General features: G+C 38.9%; 2 protein-coding genes across 6 annotated transcripts; both read left to right on the plus strand.

Annotated features, from left to right (window-relative positions):
* The first annotated feature begins 2,495 nt into the window (after positions 1–2,495).
* On the plus strand, positions 2,496–4,353 carry LOC129376059 (islet amyloid polypeptide-like). The gene is made up of 4 exons (XM_055055488.1): positions 2,496–2,510; positions 3,505–3,608; positions 3,945–4,091; positions 4,179–4,353. The coding sequence occupies exons 1-4, from the start codon at positions 2,496–2,498 to the stop codon at positions 4,351–4,353; spliced, it is 441 nt and encodes a 146-aa protein (XP_054911463.1).
* Positions 4,354–7,819: 3,466 nt separating this feature from the next.
* pyroxd1 (pyridine nucleotide-disulphide oxidoreductase domain 1) lies at positions 7,820–15,667 on the plus strand. 5 transcript variants are annotated; one of them, XR_008607703.1, is made up of 15 exons: positions 7,820–8,116; positions 8,636–8,716; positions 8,806–8,925; positions 9,066–9,194; positions 9,875–9,948; positions 10,054–10,244; positions 10,805–10,902; positions 11,061–11,163; positions 11,265–11,380; positions 11,645–11,767; positions 11,939–12,076; positions 12,176–12,265; positions 13,174–13,385; positions 14,622–14,673; positions 14,765–15,666. XR_008607703.1 is itself a non-coding variant. In XM_055055415.1 (13 exons), exons 1-13 carry the CDS (start codon positions 8,039–8,041, stop codon positions 13,330–13,332), a joined length of 1,500 nt encoding a protein of 499 aa, XP_054911390.1. In that variant the 5' UTR covers positions 7,820–8,038; the 3' UTR covers positions 13,333–14,753. The 5 variants fall into 5 exon arrangements, 2 of the variants coding, with proteins under 2 accessions (XP_054911390.1, XP_054911392.1); XR_008607702.1 differs by having other exon boundaries at positions 13,174–14,673; positions 14,765–15,667; XR_008607701.1 differs by lacking the exon at positions 14,765–15,666 and having other exon boundaries at positions 14,622–14,753.
* Positions 15,668–15,813: the final 146 nt, after the last annotated feature.

The raw sequence follows: 15,813 nt of genomic DNA on the forward strand, positions 1-15,813 counted from the left end.
TGACCTTTTTCTACATGTACTTCTCTGTCATTTTGAAAGCAAAAATGATTGAACTAGACTTGTGTTGCTGCACAATTCACTTCCTGATGTTTTGACTGTGGTCTTTTGACTTTCCTATCATGTCAAGAAAGAAAGCAATGTGTTTCGCATTTTATAAAGAAAATCTCAATATTTGTTGTTATATCTACTGTCCTATGAAGGTTCTAAGAACTCCACATCATTACTTCTACAAGTTTAATAAAAATGATCATTTAGTACCAAAGTGAAAACCGGTCTGCTTATTTAAACAAAACAGCAAAAATGTAAACATCTCGATTGACGAAAGAGTCGCTCATTTCCATACAATTAATTTTGATCTCCGTTTGTATTCCCAGCGGAGCTTGGTTGACGCTGTTTATTTGTGTTTGCTGATGCGTCATGAGCTGGGTGGACCTAGAAAGTGATGCATACACCATGCTCTCTCTCTTGAAACACCTTCGCCCCAGAATCATCTACAGGAATAGGGACGTTTGGACATAATCCACTGTCAACACTACAGAATGGATCCTCTCAATTATTATTAGAGACCACAGTCATTAAATCTGTGGGTGCAGGGTGCAGGTTTACCTATCATCTCCTGGCGACTTTTGATCTCAATCATGTTCGACACCATAAGCAGAAACAAACCATGCTGGACATTTATGCAGCTTATGAGGACTGGTGTTTGCATTCAATCCAAATGTGAGTAAATTTGCAATAAAAACGCCTTTACTTTGTTTTCTTGAAGCAGAAATGTTCCTACTTACTGGGAAAAATCTGCCTCCTTAGCGGTCCTGGGTGATCCATGGGTCAGGATGACAATTTCCCTCCATTCCTCTGACAAGAAAAAATATAGGCTGCCTGAATCGTAGGCAGCGGTCAAATATTAATTACAGTTGGGTTTTCATTGGATTGCAATCAATTAAACATCAGTGTCCAGTGAGATTGAGGTAAATCTAGGTAATCTATGTTTTAGTCTTCACGCAAACTGTATGAGAAATTAATTTTTATTGAGTTTGTTTTCCTGGTTTCCTTTTAACTTTTATGAGTCTTGTGCAAAGCTTTGGGAGGTGAATGGAAAACAATCACTCTGTTTAAGATAAAGTGTAGTTGTAAGGAAGCAGAGATGCACTCAGAATCTGGCTAGCGATTTCTAATCAGGAAACATTGCTAGCAACTCACACTAGCAACTTTCCCTGGTGTGGAAGTTGCTACTGAGGGCAGCGGAAGGTTAGCAAAGATTTACTGCTACTCGTCTCTCACACACAGAGTGTGACATCACCTCTCCAAGCATTAGATAAAATTTATGACTAATCACTCAGAAAAGTAGGAAAAATATCTTGAATGCTGTAAATTGTCTTGGTGTGAAGAGAAATTGAATTGACTAAAAATCCACATGAACAAATCACAAACTAATACAACTAAGGCCAGCAAGCCTTTGAATTCAGGGTTAAAAAGAAATGTTAAATCAGACACCACCATCAGCATCAGCCAGTGGCGTTGTACTGCCACGTCTCCAATCTCTACTGACTGGACATCCCTAACAGCCAATAGATAACCTGTTGTGGCCCAGTTGACAGAACCTGCCTGAGTCACCCTCTGACATAATATCGCCCTGGGCAGTGAGCCATATCGACCACATCAAAAATTGCCATAAAGGTATAAAGTCAGATTTGTCATTGGTCGGTCGCATTCCCAAAGGCCTTGATGGACACACAACTTTATTTGCATTGCTGGACACAGTCCTTCCTGCCAAAATCCAGAACAATGTATTTAAAGAGAATTACAACATAATTGTCGAACAGTGACTTAGTTTGTTACCTTCTGAATGTGTCATTGATGCATAGAATCATCTTGTTAAATATCATTTGTGGATAATGGTTCCCACTTTGACTCCCAAACCTGGAAATGACTTCCCAACTCTTTCCACACTTGAGAAATGTTATTGACTTTGTTTCTCATCTGCCATTGAACATCTTTAGATTGGACAATGTATTACTTTTAAGAATTTCTTGACTAGTGAAACTGAAACAAAAGTCTTGAATAATCATATATAATTTATGATTTCCCAATAGTGGTGACAGATATTTTTTTTATTCCATTGAACAAGCCATACTTTAAAAGTTTATTTGTTTTGTTGTATTTACTCAGTTTGGCTTTGCCTAATGTTAAAATGAGCTTGAAGCATATAGTTTGGGGATTGAAAAAAGTCATTCTTAGTTTCTACATTAGGTTTCTTTTACATTTCATCATTACATTATGAAGTAATCTGTAGTGAATGACATATCACACTAAACTGATAAGCGACTATTCATTATTAAATAAAATCTATTATTAATCGCCTTGGAGCCCCTCAGGGTCTCAAGTTTGGCGACCTGTTATTCATGAGGTGCCTCACAAGGCAAACAGCACTTTGACAGAGTTCTGCTCTCTGTTGAGTTTGCGGCAGGTCAGTCCCAACACGGCGACTGATGACAATGGTGACGAAGAAGGTGATGGTGATGATGACGTAAACCAGTACCTCTGTATGTGCGTGCATTTGCAGTGGCTGTCCAAAAACGAATCTGAATTTATCAGAGTGGATCAGATGTGATATACATGAGGTTCCTCCGTTCCCCACCCCAACCCTGCGTGAAAATAAAATTGCTTGGCTATATTTGGAGAGAGCTGATGTCACAAGTGGTTTGAGCAGAGAGCTTATAAACTGTGACAGCCTGACAAACCATCGGACTGCTCAACAGACAAGACGAGGACGAAACGTTACCCTCAGTGAGTACCTGCCAGTTCCTATATGTCTTTCCTTTTTTTAAAATTATCATTATTATTTTACTGACACTAAATTCTTGTTTTAATTTTGGACTTTTGCAGATGTCTTGTTTTGGTTTTTGATGCAAGATTTCACTTAAACTGTTTTTCTTTTTCAAGATTTTCAAAGGCAAGTGATTTTGACCAAATTTAAAACCATTAGCGAAAAGCTGGATTATTCTATCAAAAATATAAATCAGTTTCCTGTAAAGCTATAATACATTTTTATAAATCATGGCAATATTTTTTCTATTGATATTTTGAGATTAAAAAACAATTCACTCATCAAATCCTTTGGGTATTTATTGATTCAGTATTAATAATTAAACACCTGTGAGAAATGACTGATCTCAGCTATTATTTTTTGACTTCATATTGAAATTAGTTTTTTATTGAGTTTTGCCTGTTTTTTTTCATAAATGTTTTCTATACCAATTTGCATATCATGCTATACAAAAAACTATTTCTGTAAAGATGCATGTTGTAATCTTATAAAAAAAGTAATTATACATTTTAGAACATTTCAAGTTGCATCAAATAAAACAATACAGATAGATGGATGCAGTGTTATATTACCAGATTGATGTTTTCCAAGCATCTTTTTAATAAGTGGTTGCCCTAACCCTAGAGAACTGGAGAAAACAAAGTCTAACATTGTTGAAACCCTTTGTGTTTCTCCAGGAAGTCATCAGCATCAGAAACACCATGTATCACCTGAGAGTGCCTGTGTTTCTCCTGGCAGCGCTTGTCTTGCTCCGCTGCATCACAGCCGCTCCAAACCACAGGTGAGCGGCAGCAAAGCCATAACCTGGAGAATCTATAAAGTGGACAGCAGTTCCATAATTTAGCTTTACTGATCAAATCCATTGAAACGCGAACCCTGACAGCTCCACAGAGCTCCCTCGGTAATGTGCTGACTGGAAGACACCTCAGCTCGTACGTGTAACTGTGAAACAAAGTCAAACCGCTTCGATGGGAAAGCTCTCCATTGTGCAACCCCAGCATGGCTAACTAAGTGGCCACTTTCCCCCCATCTCACTCGGCCTCTCAGGACTAGCAGCTAGTTTAAAGTGGGCATCATCAGTGTGAAATGCTTTGACCCTATTCTGTCTGTAATCCAGGTACTTCAGTTTCGGCTCCTCCGTCGACGACGAACAAGAAAATGCTCTTATAGACAAGGAGAGCAGGTCACTGCCTGAGCTAATCTCCGACCCGTTGCTCGGCCTGATGGGCGCGCGACCGCCGAGGTGGCTAACAGCAACGAACAGGTACGCGCTCGTGAACATGAGTCTTTATAGTGTGAAAACACGATAAAAGCAACTGCAAATGTTATTTTTTTTCTCCATCCGTTTCAGTCATCAGTTACAGAAAAGAAAGTGCAACACAGCTACCTGTGTGACCCAGAGGTTAGCAGACTTCCTGGTCCGGTCTAGTAACACCATCGGAACGGTCTACGTCCCGACAAACGTGGGCTCGAGCACCTACGGCAAGAGGGACATACGTCAGCCTCCCGACTACCTGCCTTTCTAGTACAAACCGGGAGAACGACCCAGAGACGTATTGATTATGTGTTATAATGAATGTGAGAAAGACGACTCCATAAGATGATTTTAAAAAATGTATCATTTGATAAGCATCAAGAATACAGTGCCTTTGAGTTAAGCCATCTAAATCCATGTGTTTTCTTCCGGCTTTGTGAATGTCGTAGATCACAGCACTAATGAAATGGAAAAAAAAAAAAAACATTCAAAAAATAAAATAATTATTCAAATATTCTGTCAGACAGAAGAAATGTAAAGCCCTTTAATATGAATCATCTGAGATGTTTTGATAATAAAATGTTGAAATTTATCTCTGAGTCTTGCAGGAGATTTCTGTTTCAGCACAAGATGCCCATTAAACCAATAAAAGTATTTCTTCCTCTACGGGTTGGGAGGGAAAACATGGTGAACATTTTGTTTCCCTTGCTCGTTATTCAAGACTGCTTTTGAATGTGTCTGTAAGTCACAGGTAATGAATGAGTTATTTAATAGAGTTTAACAGATTAAATGTTACCACAGGTAACCCTGAAGAAATACTTGGTTTACTGTGACACCCTATTGCTCAGCTATGGTATGAAAGTATTAACCTTAGCCTGGGAACAAACAAGCTTTGGAGACACAGGCTACAGTATTCATACACCTTCAGGTTTGCTCTATTTTGACAATTTACACAGCAACCATGGGTGTCCAAATCCAGTCCCAGAGAGCCAGAAAATGGCAGACGATCTCAACAGGATGATCATTTGGTCGGCATTTCACAAATTTGACCTTTCTGGAGGACTGATCTGAAGAAAGTCACTGAACAAAGAAACCTTCTCTGCAGTTTGCCATGAGCCATTTTAAACTCCATCCACTTGAGGATGCTTTTATTGTTTCATAAAATGGGTCGTTGTTTTTAAAAATACCCACATCTCCAGTTGAAAATGTTCTTCGAAATGTTTTGAGCCACATAGAAACGCCAAAAGCAGGACAGAACACTGTTTTTACTCCCCCAGACCTGTAGGTGGAGCTAAACGTGGACATGCACACACAGTCTTCACAAAAGATTAGTTTTTGTTTAGAAATTAGCACAACATACATATTTGGGATAAAGATAAGGTTTGCACTTTGGCTAATACGTTATTGTTTTCACAACAGAGGGGATTTGCTGCACGTTAATACGTAACTGTAAAATTTTCCCTCTGGAACTTGTGCCCAACCTTTTGTTAAGGTAGGGCACAAAAAGTTAAAAACATTCCAGTGTGAACAAAGACAAATATGAAAGACGGAACTCTGGTCAAACGAGATTCCAATGGGACATTTGTGGAAAACCAATATTGCACATCACCCAACATCAAGATGATAGCACTTTATCTGGTCTTTGCAAACCCTCTTCAATGTTTTCACATATTTTCACTTCACAACCATGAACATTTGTGTATTTCATCTAGATTTTCTGCAATAGACACACACAAAGCAGTAGATAACTTTAAAAGAAAGAATATGATACCTAAGTGCATAAAGTGTAGTATCTTTGTTTCTCTTTAACCACAGAAGCATTTCAAGCTCAGACTTTTTGCTGGAAGATGCCATCAATAAGCCATCGCTTTGTGCCTTTGTACTTTTCTGTCTGCTCTGACCTTGTTCTGTCTTTAATATGTCGGTATGTGTATTAAAAATCATTCCACGGGTATGCTTATTATTGTTTGTTATGTTAGTAAGTGATACAGACCACTGCTTTCTACAGATCACCTATTCTATATTCTAATTGATTTCATTTTACTTTTGGTGCCAGCAAATCCTCATGTGCAAAACATCTAATGTTTGCACAGTTATGCCATAAATCTAACCACGGCTACATCTAGTGAATGTAATATTTTACTTTCAACAATTAACAAAAATGAATTAAAATAAAGTAAACACACACACACACACAAGGCTTTCAATTACACGATAAAGATAAAGAGTTCTGTAAATCATTTATGCCCAGTTTTCCTCAGTTTATTTCCAAAGTCATGTGGTATGCAGTGATTGCATCTAGTGCTTATTAGTCATTGTTTACCCACATTACCTTTAGTGGCACAGCTGCAATCACAATATTGCCTCCCATATTGTCATGTGTCGTCCTCCGACGGTGCTTAGTCGGGGTAATGAAAATCAAGAGCGAAACGGTGACGCACGGCATCAACCCCTGTTTGATTAGCAGCGACCTGATCATCTCAGACGCTGACATCAATACCCCCGCGCGTGGCTAACACCCGTGTAAAAGGCTTATCAAAAATAGAACAAGTGGCGGCTTTTGCTGATGAGTCCGAAAAAAAGAAAAAAAGAAAAAAAAAACCACAACGCAGCCATTATCTGACAAACACTCCCCGATAGAGAACGGGGACCGTGTCAAGATCTGTCGAATACTTCATGTGAGGCCTGTAAATGGGCTCTGTTGCCGGGTTGTTTGTTGTGATCATGATTAAGGTTGAGGAATGCTTTGATGGAATTTCAGCTTATGCATTTATAATGATGAACTGTAACTTCCCCACAGGGCAACACCTGCCTGGCTTTGCTGCACAGAGAAGAGAAGAGCCCAAAATATCAGGCGGGGACTATATCAAAAGGGTTTTGATCACTTTTTTTGTGTCAGTGTGACGCCATCAATGTCCATACTAACATACTGACTCGGTTCTTGTGTGATAGTGCATCTCAGTCAGGGTCCAGACCTAAATCCAGTTGAAAATCACATTTAGTCGAATGTATAGGTTGAGCTGATTTGTAAGGAAGAACAAGTAAGAAATAATAGCTAAATAAAAATCTGTTTTTTCATGAAAAGCTGGTAAAGACAACCCCAAAATATTTTTACCTGTAACTGGAACTAAAGATGGCTATTAAAGGTAAAAGAGTCTTTTTTAGGATTTACTTGTAATTTGTCCAAGCAGCTGAAACAACTTCAATTAGCCTATATTTTTTTCCTCTATGTTTTTTTAACCTTTTCTCTTCTTTTTTTTCAAACTTAAAAATCGACATTTTTAAATTCTGTACACATCTTAAAAATAGCATCTGAAGAAGTGGCAAATATAAACACTGACACATATTACACACCTTCCAAAAAAGAAATGAACAAAATTATTTCGCAGACGATGCGTATTCAAATCAATAAATATTTTTATATAAATAATAATAATAATATTTTAAATCACTAATACAAATAGACTTTATGACGCTGGCTTAACGGCTGTGAAAACGCGAAGGATTTTAGCGCCATCTACTGGAGAGCAGATACAAACTGCAATCTTCAATGGCAACCTTTACCAGCAAACGTATCATATCAAAGTGTTATATACATGTAATTGTGTTTAATTCTGTTTTTAGTGAACCTGAGATGTTGCTCGATTTTCCCCCCTCACCCCCCCCCAAAAAAAAAAAAAAAAAAACATGCCCTGCTGCTTGCCGTAAGGTAAATGTAAATACGGAAGTGACGTAAAACCAGTGTTGTATCACGGACTGCCACAATAGGCTTCCTAGAATTACCTTGAAACATTTGACATTTTTAAGAGTTATGTTTGATGTGAACGTGTTCTTGGAGTTTATTTGTTTTCGGATTAAGTTGGGGAAGAAACCTTAGGCAATAAAAACCAATTTTGCGGTTTGAAAGCGACGCTTTCTACAACGTCAGTGCTGTTAGCATGTTAGCTTTTTGACTTATGGAGAATAAAAAGGAGAAAACGTTTAAGTTTGTCGTGGTCGGAGGTGGCATTGCGGGCGTAACATGCGTGGAGCAGGTAAAAACAAGACTTACGGGTGAAACTAAAAGCTCTAAAAAGTCTGTTGGCATCAGAGTGTTGCTAAAGTAAAGGCCTGTCTCCATACTTTAGGGAGCTTTCAATACATTTGCTCAATTCAGGTTAAATGTATCGAATATTTAGGCTTGTAAAATGTGGACTGAATTCCTTATAGATTCTCTAACATCAGGTTTGTCATCTGTGAAGCTGTGGAATAATTTATTTGTGAAAGTGTATACAGCTCTAAAACAACAATCATCTTACCTGGATTTACACAAAACCTTTAAACAAAGATGTCCACATATTCTAGTATTCTGGTCTTTTTAGTGTTAAAAAAGAGAAATGCACGGTTAGCAATAAAGACAACCCTGAGCATTTTGAAAAAGTTCTCTTCTCAGTCATCATAAACAGTTTTTAAGAATCTGAAAAAGACATGGGATTTACACAAAACTTTTAAACAAAGATCTCCACATATTCTATATGTGACTTCTAAACTTAAAAAACCATCTCCACTTGCAGCTGTCATCTCAGTTTCCATCAGAGGCCGTGGCTCTTATTACAGCAGGTCCCCACATAAAGGCGGTGACCAACTATAAACGGGTGAGCAGTTGAACTCTGGAGTTTTTTACACTTCCAACTGAGAGGAGATTTATGTTTATGCACATCATGATCCTTGTCCCGTTCACTAGGTGTCCAGCAGACTGGAGGAGTTCGATGTGGAGGAAAAGCCCTCCAGTGTTTTAAAGGAGAAATTTCCCAACCTGACCATCATTCATTCTGCTGTAAAATCCCTCCGCACACACACACATGTAAGGAGCAAACCTCAGCAAACGTGGCCACAAGGTTACAGCACATAGCTTACCGGCACAGTGGGATGGTTGGATCTTGTTCCAGAATTGATTAATTTAATCCCCCCTTCCTCGACGGATTTATTTCTTCTGTCTCTTAGTGTTTGGAAACCACAGACGGTGGAGTGTTTGGTTACGAGAAGCTCTGTATCTGCAGCGGTGCCCGTCCGAAACTCCTGGCCCAGGAGAACTCACACGTGCTCGGGATCCGGGACACAGACAGCGCACAGGTCACAATAATAACAATCACGTTTTTGAGTTCAAGGTTTACATTTGTCATGATTGGGATACATTTTATTTTAATTTTGGTATTTTAAGTAGTGAATTGAATACTTTTGTATTCAGGCGGAAAATCTCAGTCAGCAAGTTTGAATTTATTATTAAACATACACTTTTCTATACCAAAACTACACATCTTAAGCTTTAAATACATATTTTGACAGAAATTATATTTTATTTGCTATGGACACTAAAGGAAACTCAAATACACTTGAAAAGGACTTTACAAATAGTCTAATCACGCTGACATTGAAGTTTTCAGAATGTCCCTGATCACTGAGACCATATCTAAAAGTAGGTCAAATTAAATTAATAAATTTTTTTTCTGATACAAAAAGTGGTCACATGTGTTACCAGAATGATGACTGTAGTTAATTTGCCTAAATCCACTATGAAATAAATTGCCCTGTCTGAAAAAAAAATATTGAAAGTCCACTTCTCATAATCAGCAGTGATACTTTTTTGGTTGCATTAGATTGCATCTTTAGCTGCAATTCAGCTAACTATGTTTGAAGACATGAGTATAAATGAGTAGAATTTCCTGAAAATGATTAAGCTGAAGATCCAAGCAGTGCAATTTGAAATGGTGACATTTTGCTTTGAGGTAACACAGCATGTTTGGGGGTTGCAGGAGTTTCAGAAGCGGTTATCCAAAGCTAAGAGAATCGTCGTCGTCGGAAACGGAGGAATCGCGTTGGAGTTGGTGTAAGTGACTCAACAGTGCAAAGTCATTTCTCCTCATTTTAACCTGCTATCATTGCCTGTATTTACGCATATGTATTGACGAGCAGTTTTTTTTTTTTTTCCCAGGTATGAGGTGAGGCGCTGTGAGGTGATCTGGGCTGTGAAGGACAAAGCCATTGGAAACACCTTCTTTGACGCGGGAGCGGCGCAGTTCCTCATCCCGTCGCTGGAGGCCGACAAAGAGCCGGCGGCAACGCCGTGCAAAAGGCAGCGCTTCACCACGGAGGAACCGGATGCTGCGCACACCTTCACAGCCGGTACTTAGGATGTTTCTATGTCTCTTGTGGTTTTTCACGTGTTCCTTGGTGTCCTTGATTATGTGTGTTCTCCAACCAACTGGTTGCATAGGAGTTTATTCGAGGATTTTAAATAGAAGGGAACCAAACCCAAAATTTGTGTATGCCTGATCACAAAATTAGGTTCTGGGAGATAAATCGATTCCATCCATTAATCAAATTTGCTGTGTTTGAAGATTACATTTCTGGAAATTCACCTCTTTCCATAGCGATTTTATCCAAGAACAACCGTTGTGGATGACAAGGGCTTTTTTTTTCAGATCTATTCACAAAATTGATCTGAGAATTTTAAACTTGCAATTTAAAGTTGAAATAAAATAATTTTTGAAAGATATTTTCTGTAATTTTTTTAAAGGAAATCATAAATCACATTTAGTTAAAAAAAACCCAGGGATTTTATTTTTAAGTTATATCACCCAGCTCTGTGCAAAACATCTATGTTACTGCTGTGACTGTGTTGTTCTTTCAGCAAATGGTGTTTTTTCTGTGACTGTATACCTTTTTATGTTTTTCATTCCCAGATGAATATTCCCGCGGGCAGAACCCCGGTCCCGTCGAGTCCGGCAGCGCTCTCGGCCCGGACTGGCATCGAGGAATCGAGCTGCGAGGAGCGGAGCAGGTGGGATGATGTGTGTGTGTGTGTGTGTGTGTGTGTGTGTGTGTGTGTGTGTGTGTGTGTGTGTGTGTGTGTGTGTGTGTGCGTGCGTGTGTGTGTGTGTGCTCTGAAGCCCTCGTTTGTTTCTCACATATCTCTTCGCTTTTTCTGTTTCTGTTCAGGTGTCCCGCAGAGTTTCAGTGGCGTACCAGTGTGAAGTGGAACACATCTTCACCTCAGAGGAGTTCCTCGTCTCCTCACAGCAAAGGCCAAAACCTGACACTGGTGGGAACTCCTCTTACTTCTCCAACTCTTCTTTTGCTCCCCCGCTTTCCTCTTTTCTTCTCTCCCTCTCCACTCACCCCCTCGCTTTTCTTCTCTCCCAGCAGGATCCTGGCCGGTTTACGTCCAGCTGACCAATGGCGAGACGTTTGGCTGCGACTTCGTGGTCAGCGCCACCGGGGTCGTCCCAAACACAGAGCCATTTCTCCACGGCAACAACGTGAGAAGATAAACTTTGGTCGAATATCTAAAAGCTGCCTCAAAGCTGAACAAAACGGCTTCAAGAAAGTCTTTTTCTTCTTTTATTTTTAAACCCTTATATTAAATTGGAACTGTTAAATATTTCACATATTTTCACCCTTGACGTAAATGTTCCATTTGCTTAGTTCTCGCTTTTTTCTCTGTGATAATCAACTAATAATAATAATAATAATCAGATATTGTTGACAATCAGGAACTTTTTTTCCCCACTTTCCCCGTCTAGTTCTCATTGGCAGACGATGGCGGCCTTCAAGTAGACAACCACATGATGACATCAGAGACGGATGTGTACGCAGCAGGTGATGTGTGCAGTGCATGCTGGGAGCACAGCACACTTTGGCAGCAGGTAGAAGCACTGCAAAATGTATTAGTTTGAAAAGCATTAGCGGACTACATCTGGTGGGGGAAAAAAAAGATGTGTGTGTGTGTGTGTGTGTGTGTGTGTGTGTGTGTGTGTGTGTGTGTGTGTGTGTGTGTGTGTGTGTGTGTGTGTGTGTGTGTGTGTGTGTGTGTGTAGATGCGGCTCTGGACGCAGGCCCGTCAGATGGGCTGGCACGCGGGCCGCTGCATGGCGGCTGACGTCCTCTCCGAGCCGATCGATCTTGACTTTTGCTTCGAACTCTTCTCGCACGTCACCAAATTCTTCAACTACAAGGTAAGCGACGTTTTGGCCTCCAGCTAGCCGAGCTGCGTAGATGACAACCAGGGATTAATTGAGCAGGCCATTTTTTTATGGTTTCTGCTTCTTCCTCAGGTGGTCCTGCTGGGGAAGTTTAACGCACAGGGGCTGGGGTCCGACCACGAGCTGCTGGTTCGCTGCACCAAAGGCCGGGAGTACGTCAAGGTCGGCGCTGGTGTCGGGAAGATTCCCGCAGTGTTTCTGTTAATGTCTCTAGTTGATATGTTTTCCTTTTTTATATAGATAGGATCAAAATGTCCAGGTGTTTTCTTGCTAAGTTTACCAATATCAGAAAGATTTGGTGACATGAGACACAGCACTGCAAAAAATCAAAACCTTACCAAGTATTTTTGCTGCAGTTTTGAGTTCAAATATCTCATTACACTTAAAATAAGATGAAGCTAAAGTACAAGTAACTTGTAAGCAAGAAAAAGGAGCTCATTTTCAGTCAATTATTTAATATTTTGTTCTACTGCCAGATTAATTTACCTGTAACTAGCACTTTTCCATCACTATTAAGTAATATTAACTTTAAATAAACTCCTGTATCATGGCAAATGTGCATTTTTTGTGCAGACAAACAACCCATTACAGATTTGTTGTCATTTTTTGACACATAATAGCAATGTAACGAACAAAGATTTTGAATTAGTTTTATGTTTTCATTTTGATGAAAAAAAAAATCACATACATGGATGATAAGGTTGTCATGGTTTTTATTTCATTTTTCAATGTTTTGTTATGATTTTAAATTTGTTTTCTACAAAATAAAAGTGAAAGTTTTCACGCTTCTGGTTACAACATGACAAGACATCGTTGTAAGTCGAAGGCCTGTCAATACTTTTGGATCAAACGGCCCACAACCTTAAAATTCAGAGAGAGAATGAAGATCATTTGTCGTGTAAATTAAATTATCGGAACTTGGGGAGAGAGAAAAAAAAAGTATAATTTTTGTATGTCTGTATTCCGTTCTCCCGTCACTGTAATCAGATGACGCATTGTTGTTGAGACCTTAAAATCAGAATACGCACAGAGTTCGTTTGTAACTGAATGCCGGCATTTTCCACGTGCAGGTGGTCCTCAGCGGGGGCAGAATGGTGGGGGCCGTGCTGATCGGAGAAACCGATTTAGAGGAGACGTTCGAAAACCTGATCCTCAACCAGATGGACCTGACGGCGTACGGAGAGGAGCTGCTCAACCCGGACATCGACATCGAGGACTACTTCGACTAACTGCTGTCTCCAAAGTCTGGATAACCATGAAGAAAGAGACATTTATTTTATTAGTAAGTAGGTAAAATGTTAATGTTTTCAGGTCAGTAGGTCAATTAAATCCATTACAATTTAGTAAAAAACTAAAAGAAAGGCAATAATATTGAAAACTTTTAAATTAGATGTTTTTGGGGGTTTTTAACCGAAGTGCTTGATGACTGAGCCAAAAGTGGTTTTAAAATGCAAACTCCTTACTTGAACTCAGACTACATTTTTATTGTTTTCCTTTGTTGATTTACTTGAACTCTTGCGTAACATGACCTTGTGTTTACCACATCGGTGTCTTTGCAGCAGGAAGTCACTAACAGTGAGAGAGGTGTCTCCGCTGGCTGACCTGGGCTGGCATAGTAACAAGGCTTTATGTCTTCTGGGAATTATGGAAAATTACTCATACATATAAATAGAAAAAAAAACAAAAAACAAGAGAATAATCTCAGGGCATCTTTCCAGGTTGGAAATAAAATACCTTTTTGTGTGCATGTGTGTGAGTGTGTGTGAAGAGAGCAACCTGTTAACTGTCAAGAGGGAGAGTCAACAGAGGCACGCGTTTGAAGATCCAATTAAAATCCCCGTTCATATGGAGACGCTGGATTAGAGCTGGTTTGGAGAGAACTCAAGAAGCAACCTATTCATTATGAAGGTTGCTAAGTAACGAGGCAATCAGGCCTGGCATGCTGTGGAAGAAGAGAGAGGGTCAGCGAGTTTTATCGCTGTCAGGGGAATACAGCAGGGTTTTTAGTCTCCGTGCAGCATTTTTCTTAATTCATTTTTGTTTGTTTTTTTTTTAGATATTTTGAAAGAACTCATCAATTTTCTAAACGAATCCACCTGGAACCTGCAAGATGGAGCCATTTCGTCCCTCCGTCCAGAAGGAGAGACGAAACGGCTCATTGCACAATCTGCAAATATTTAACATTTTTCAGTCTTTTTCTGAGAAGCTTTCTCATTAATCAATGACCAGAAAAAGGTTGAGTTAAAGAGTGCAAACGTTTTCTGGAAGCCACAGTAGCTTCAGAGCTGATGTGTAATTCATTCTGATCCTATTGGCTGATATGTGGGCGGATAACCTGCTACTGCTCCTGACTCCAGAAGGTCCCTCGTGCACAATTAAGACTTTATGTTCTTTTTTTTTTTATTCAACGGTTGTTTCAAGAGCCCTCTTTTGTTAGATAAAACAAGTAACTGTGTCATTTTAATCAAGTCCTCTGAAAGAGGAAGAAAAAGGAGAAATATTTGTGTTTCTTTCTCAGAATTTTGACTGCAGATGAGCTCCTGGGAGCAACCAGCTTCAAGGACAGAGATGTGAGTTGTGAAGAAGAAAAGAACTACATTTCTGGAGAAATTTGTTGGATTTAATTGGTCAATAAAGTCAGAATTTTCTATTTTTTTTCAGTGGCCCAAATTCTGTTCCGGAAAGTCCTCTAAGACGCTAACACTGACACAAATGCAAATCTAAGATACTAATTTCTACCTGGTAGAAATTGTGAATGCAGTGGACTATTCATAAGAAAAAAGTATTTATTATCATTCTCTGCATTTTGTACTTTTTTTCTGATGGTGTAGTTCATACATTTTCAATAAAATGCATTGAAGTTTGTGATTGGAAAGTAGGAAAAGCAAGGTTTCCTCCATTACCTTGACTCAATGTCTTTGTCGGCACAGATTCTGTGTTTTGAAATCCAAAACGTTTGGTTAATGTAGTACTACATCTGACTATCACAATATCATACAACAATAAAGAAAATGCATCCATTCATTCGTGATTAAAGTTGATCACATTTGAAAGCGTCTCACAAGGAAAAGATTATATGTAAAATTATCAGTGTGCCTGAAGCAACTCGTTTGGTGTATTTTTTTTTTATTCTGAATGGGGGGCTGATTTATCAATTTATGTAGTTAATACCATTAATAATGTTTGGCCTTCATCTCCAGAGCTTGTGGGCATTGGGAGCCCTCATGAACAAAAAAACAAAAAAAACAAATAGTTTTTCTCCGTTGGAAAAGTAATAGGAAATAAGGCTGATTTTTAGGGTTTGATTGGATGTAAGAGTTTTTATCAAGGTTCTATCAATACAGTTCAGATTGCTTTTATGAGTTATTCATTTAAGGAATCGTATTTAAATTGTACATTTTGAGTGTCTATTTCTGACTGATGTCCTTTGTATATTTGCCCTGCAGTTAGTTCTTGGTTCTTGAAGGTTACGTAATAGCGTATATATTTTTTAAATTATTAATAGTATTGTTTATGTTGTTAATGCGACTGAAATTTTACGTTAAATGCCTTAAATAAATATATTTTAAATAAGTTATTTATTACGAATGTGACGTTTACGTGACCTGACTGGTACGGTTGTGGACGTTTCTGTTAATTCGCCAGGGCTCGCAGTCTACTATTGAGAAACCAGTAAATTGAGAAATATGGAAAGTTTTACATTTGAAGTC

The sequence above is a fragment of the Poeciliopsis prolifica genome, unplaced genomic scaffold (assembly GCF_027474105.1).
Source record: "Poeciliopsis prolifica strain line A6 unplaced genomic scaffold, Auburn_PproV2 SCAFFOLD042, whole genome shotgun sequence".
Taxonomy (NCBI): Eukaryota; Metazoa; Chordata; class Actinopteri; order Cyprinodontiformes; family Poeciliidae; genus Poeciliopsis; species Poeciliopsis prolifica.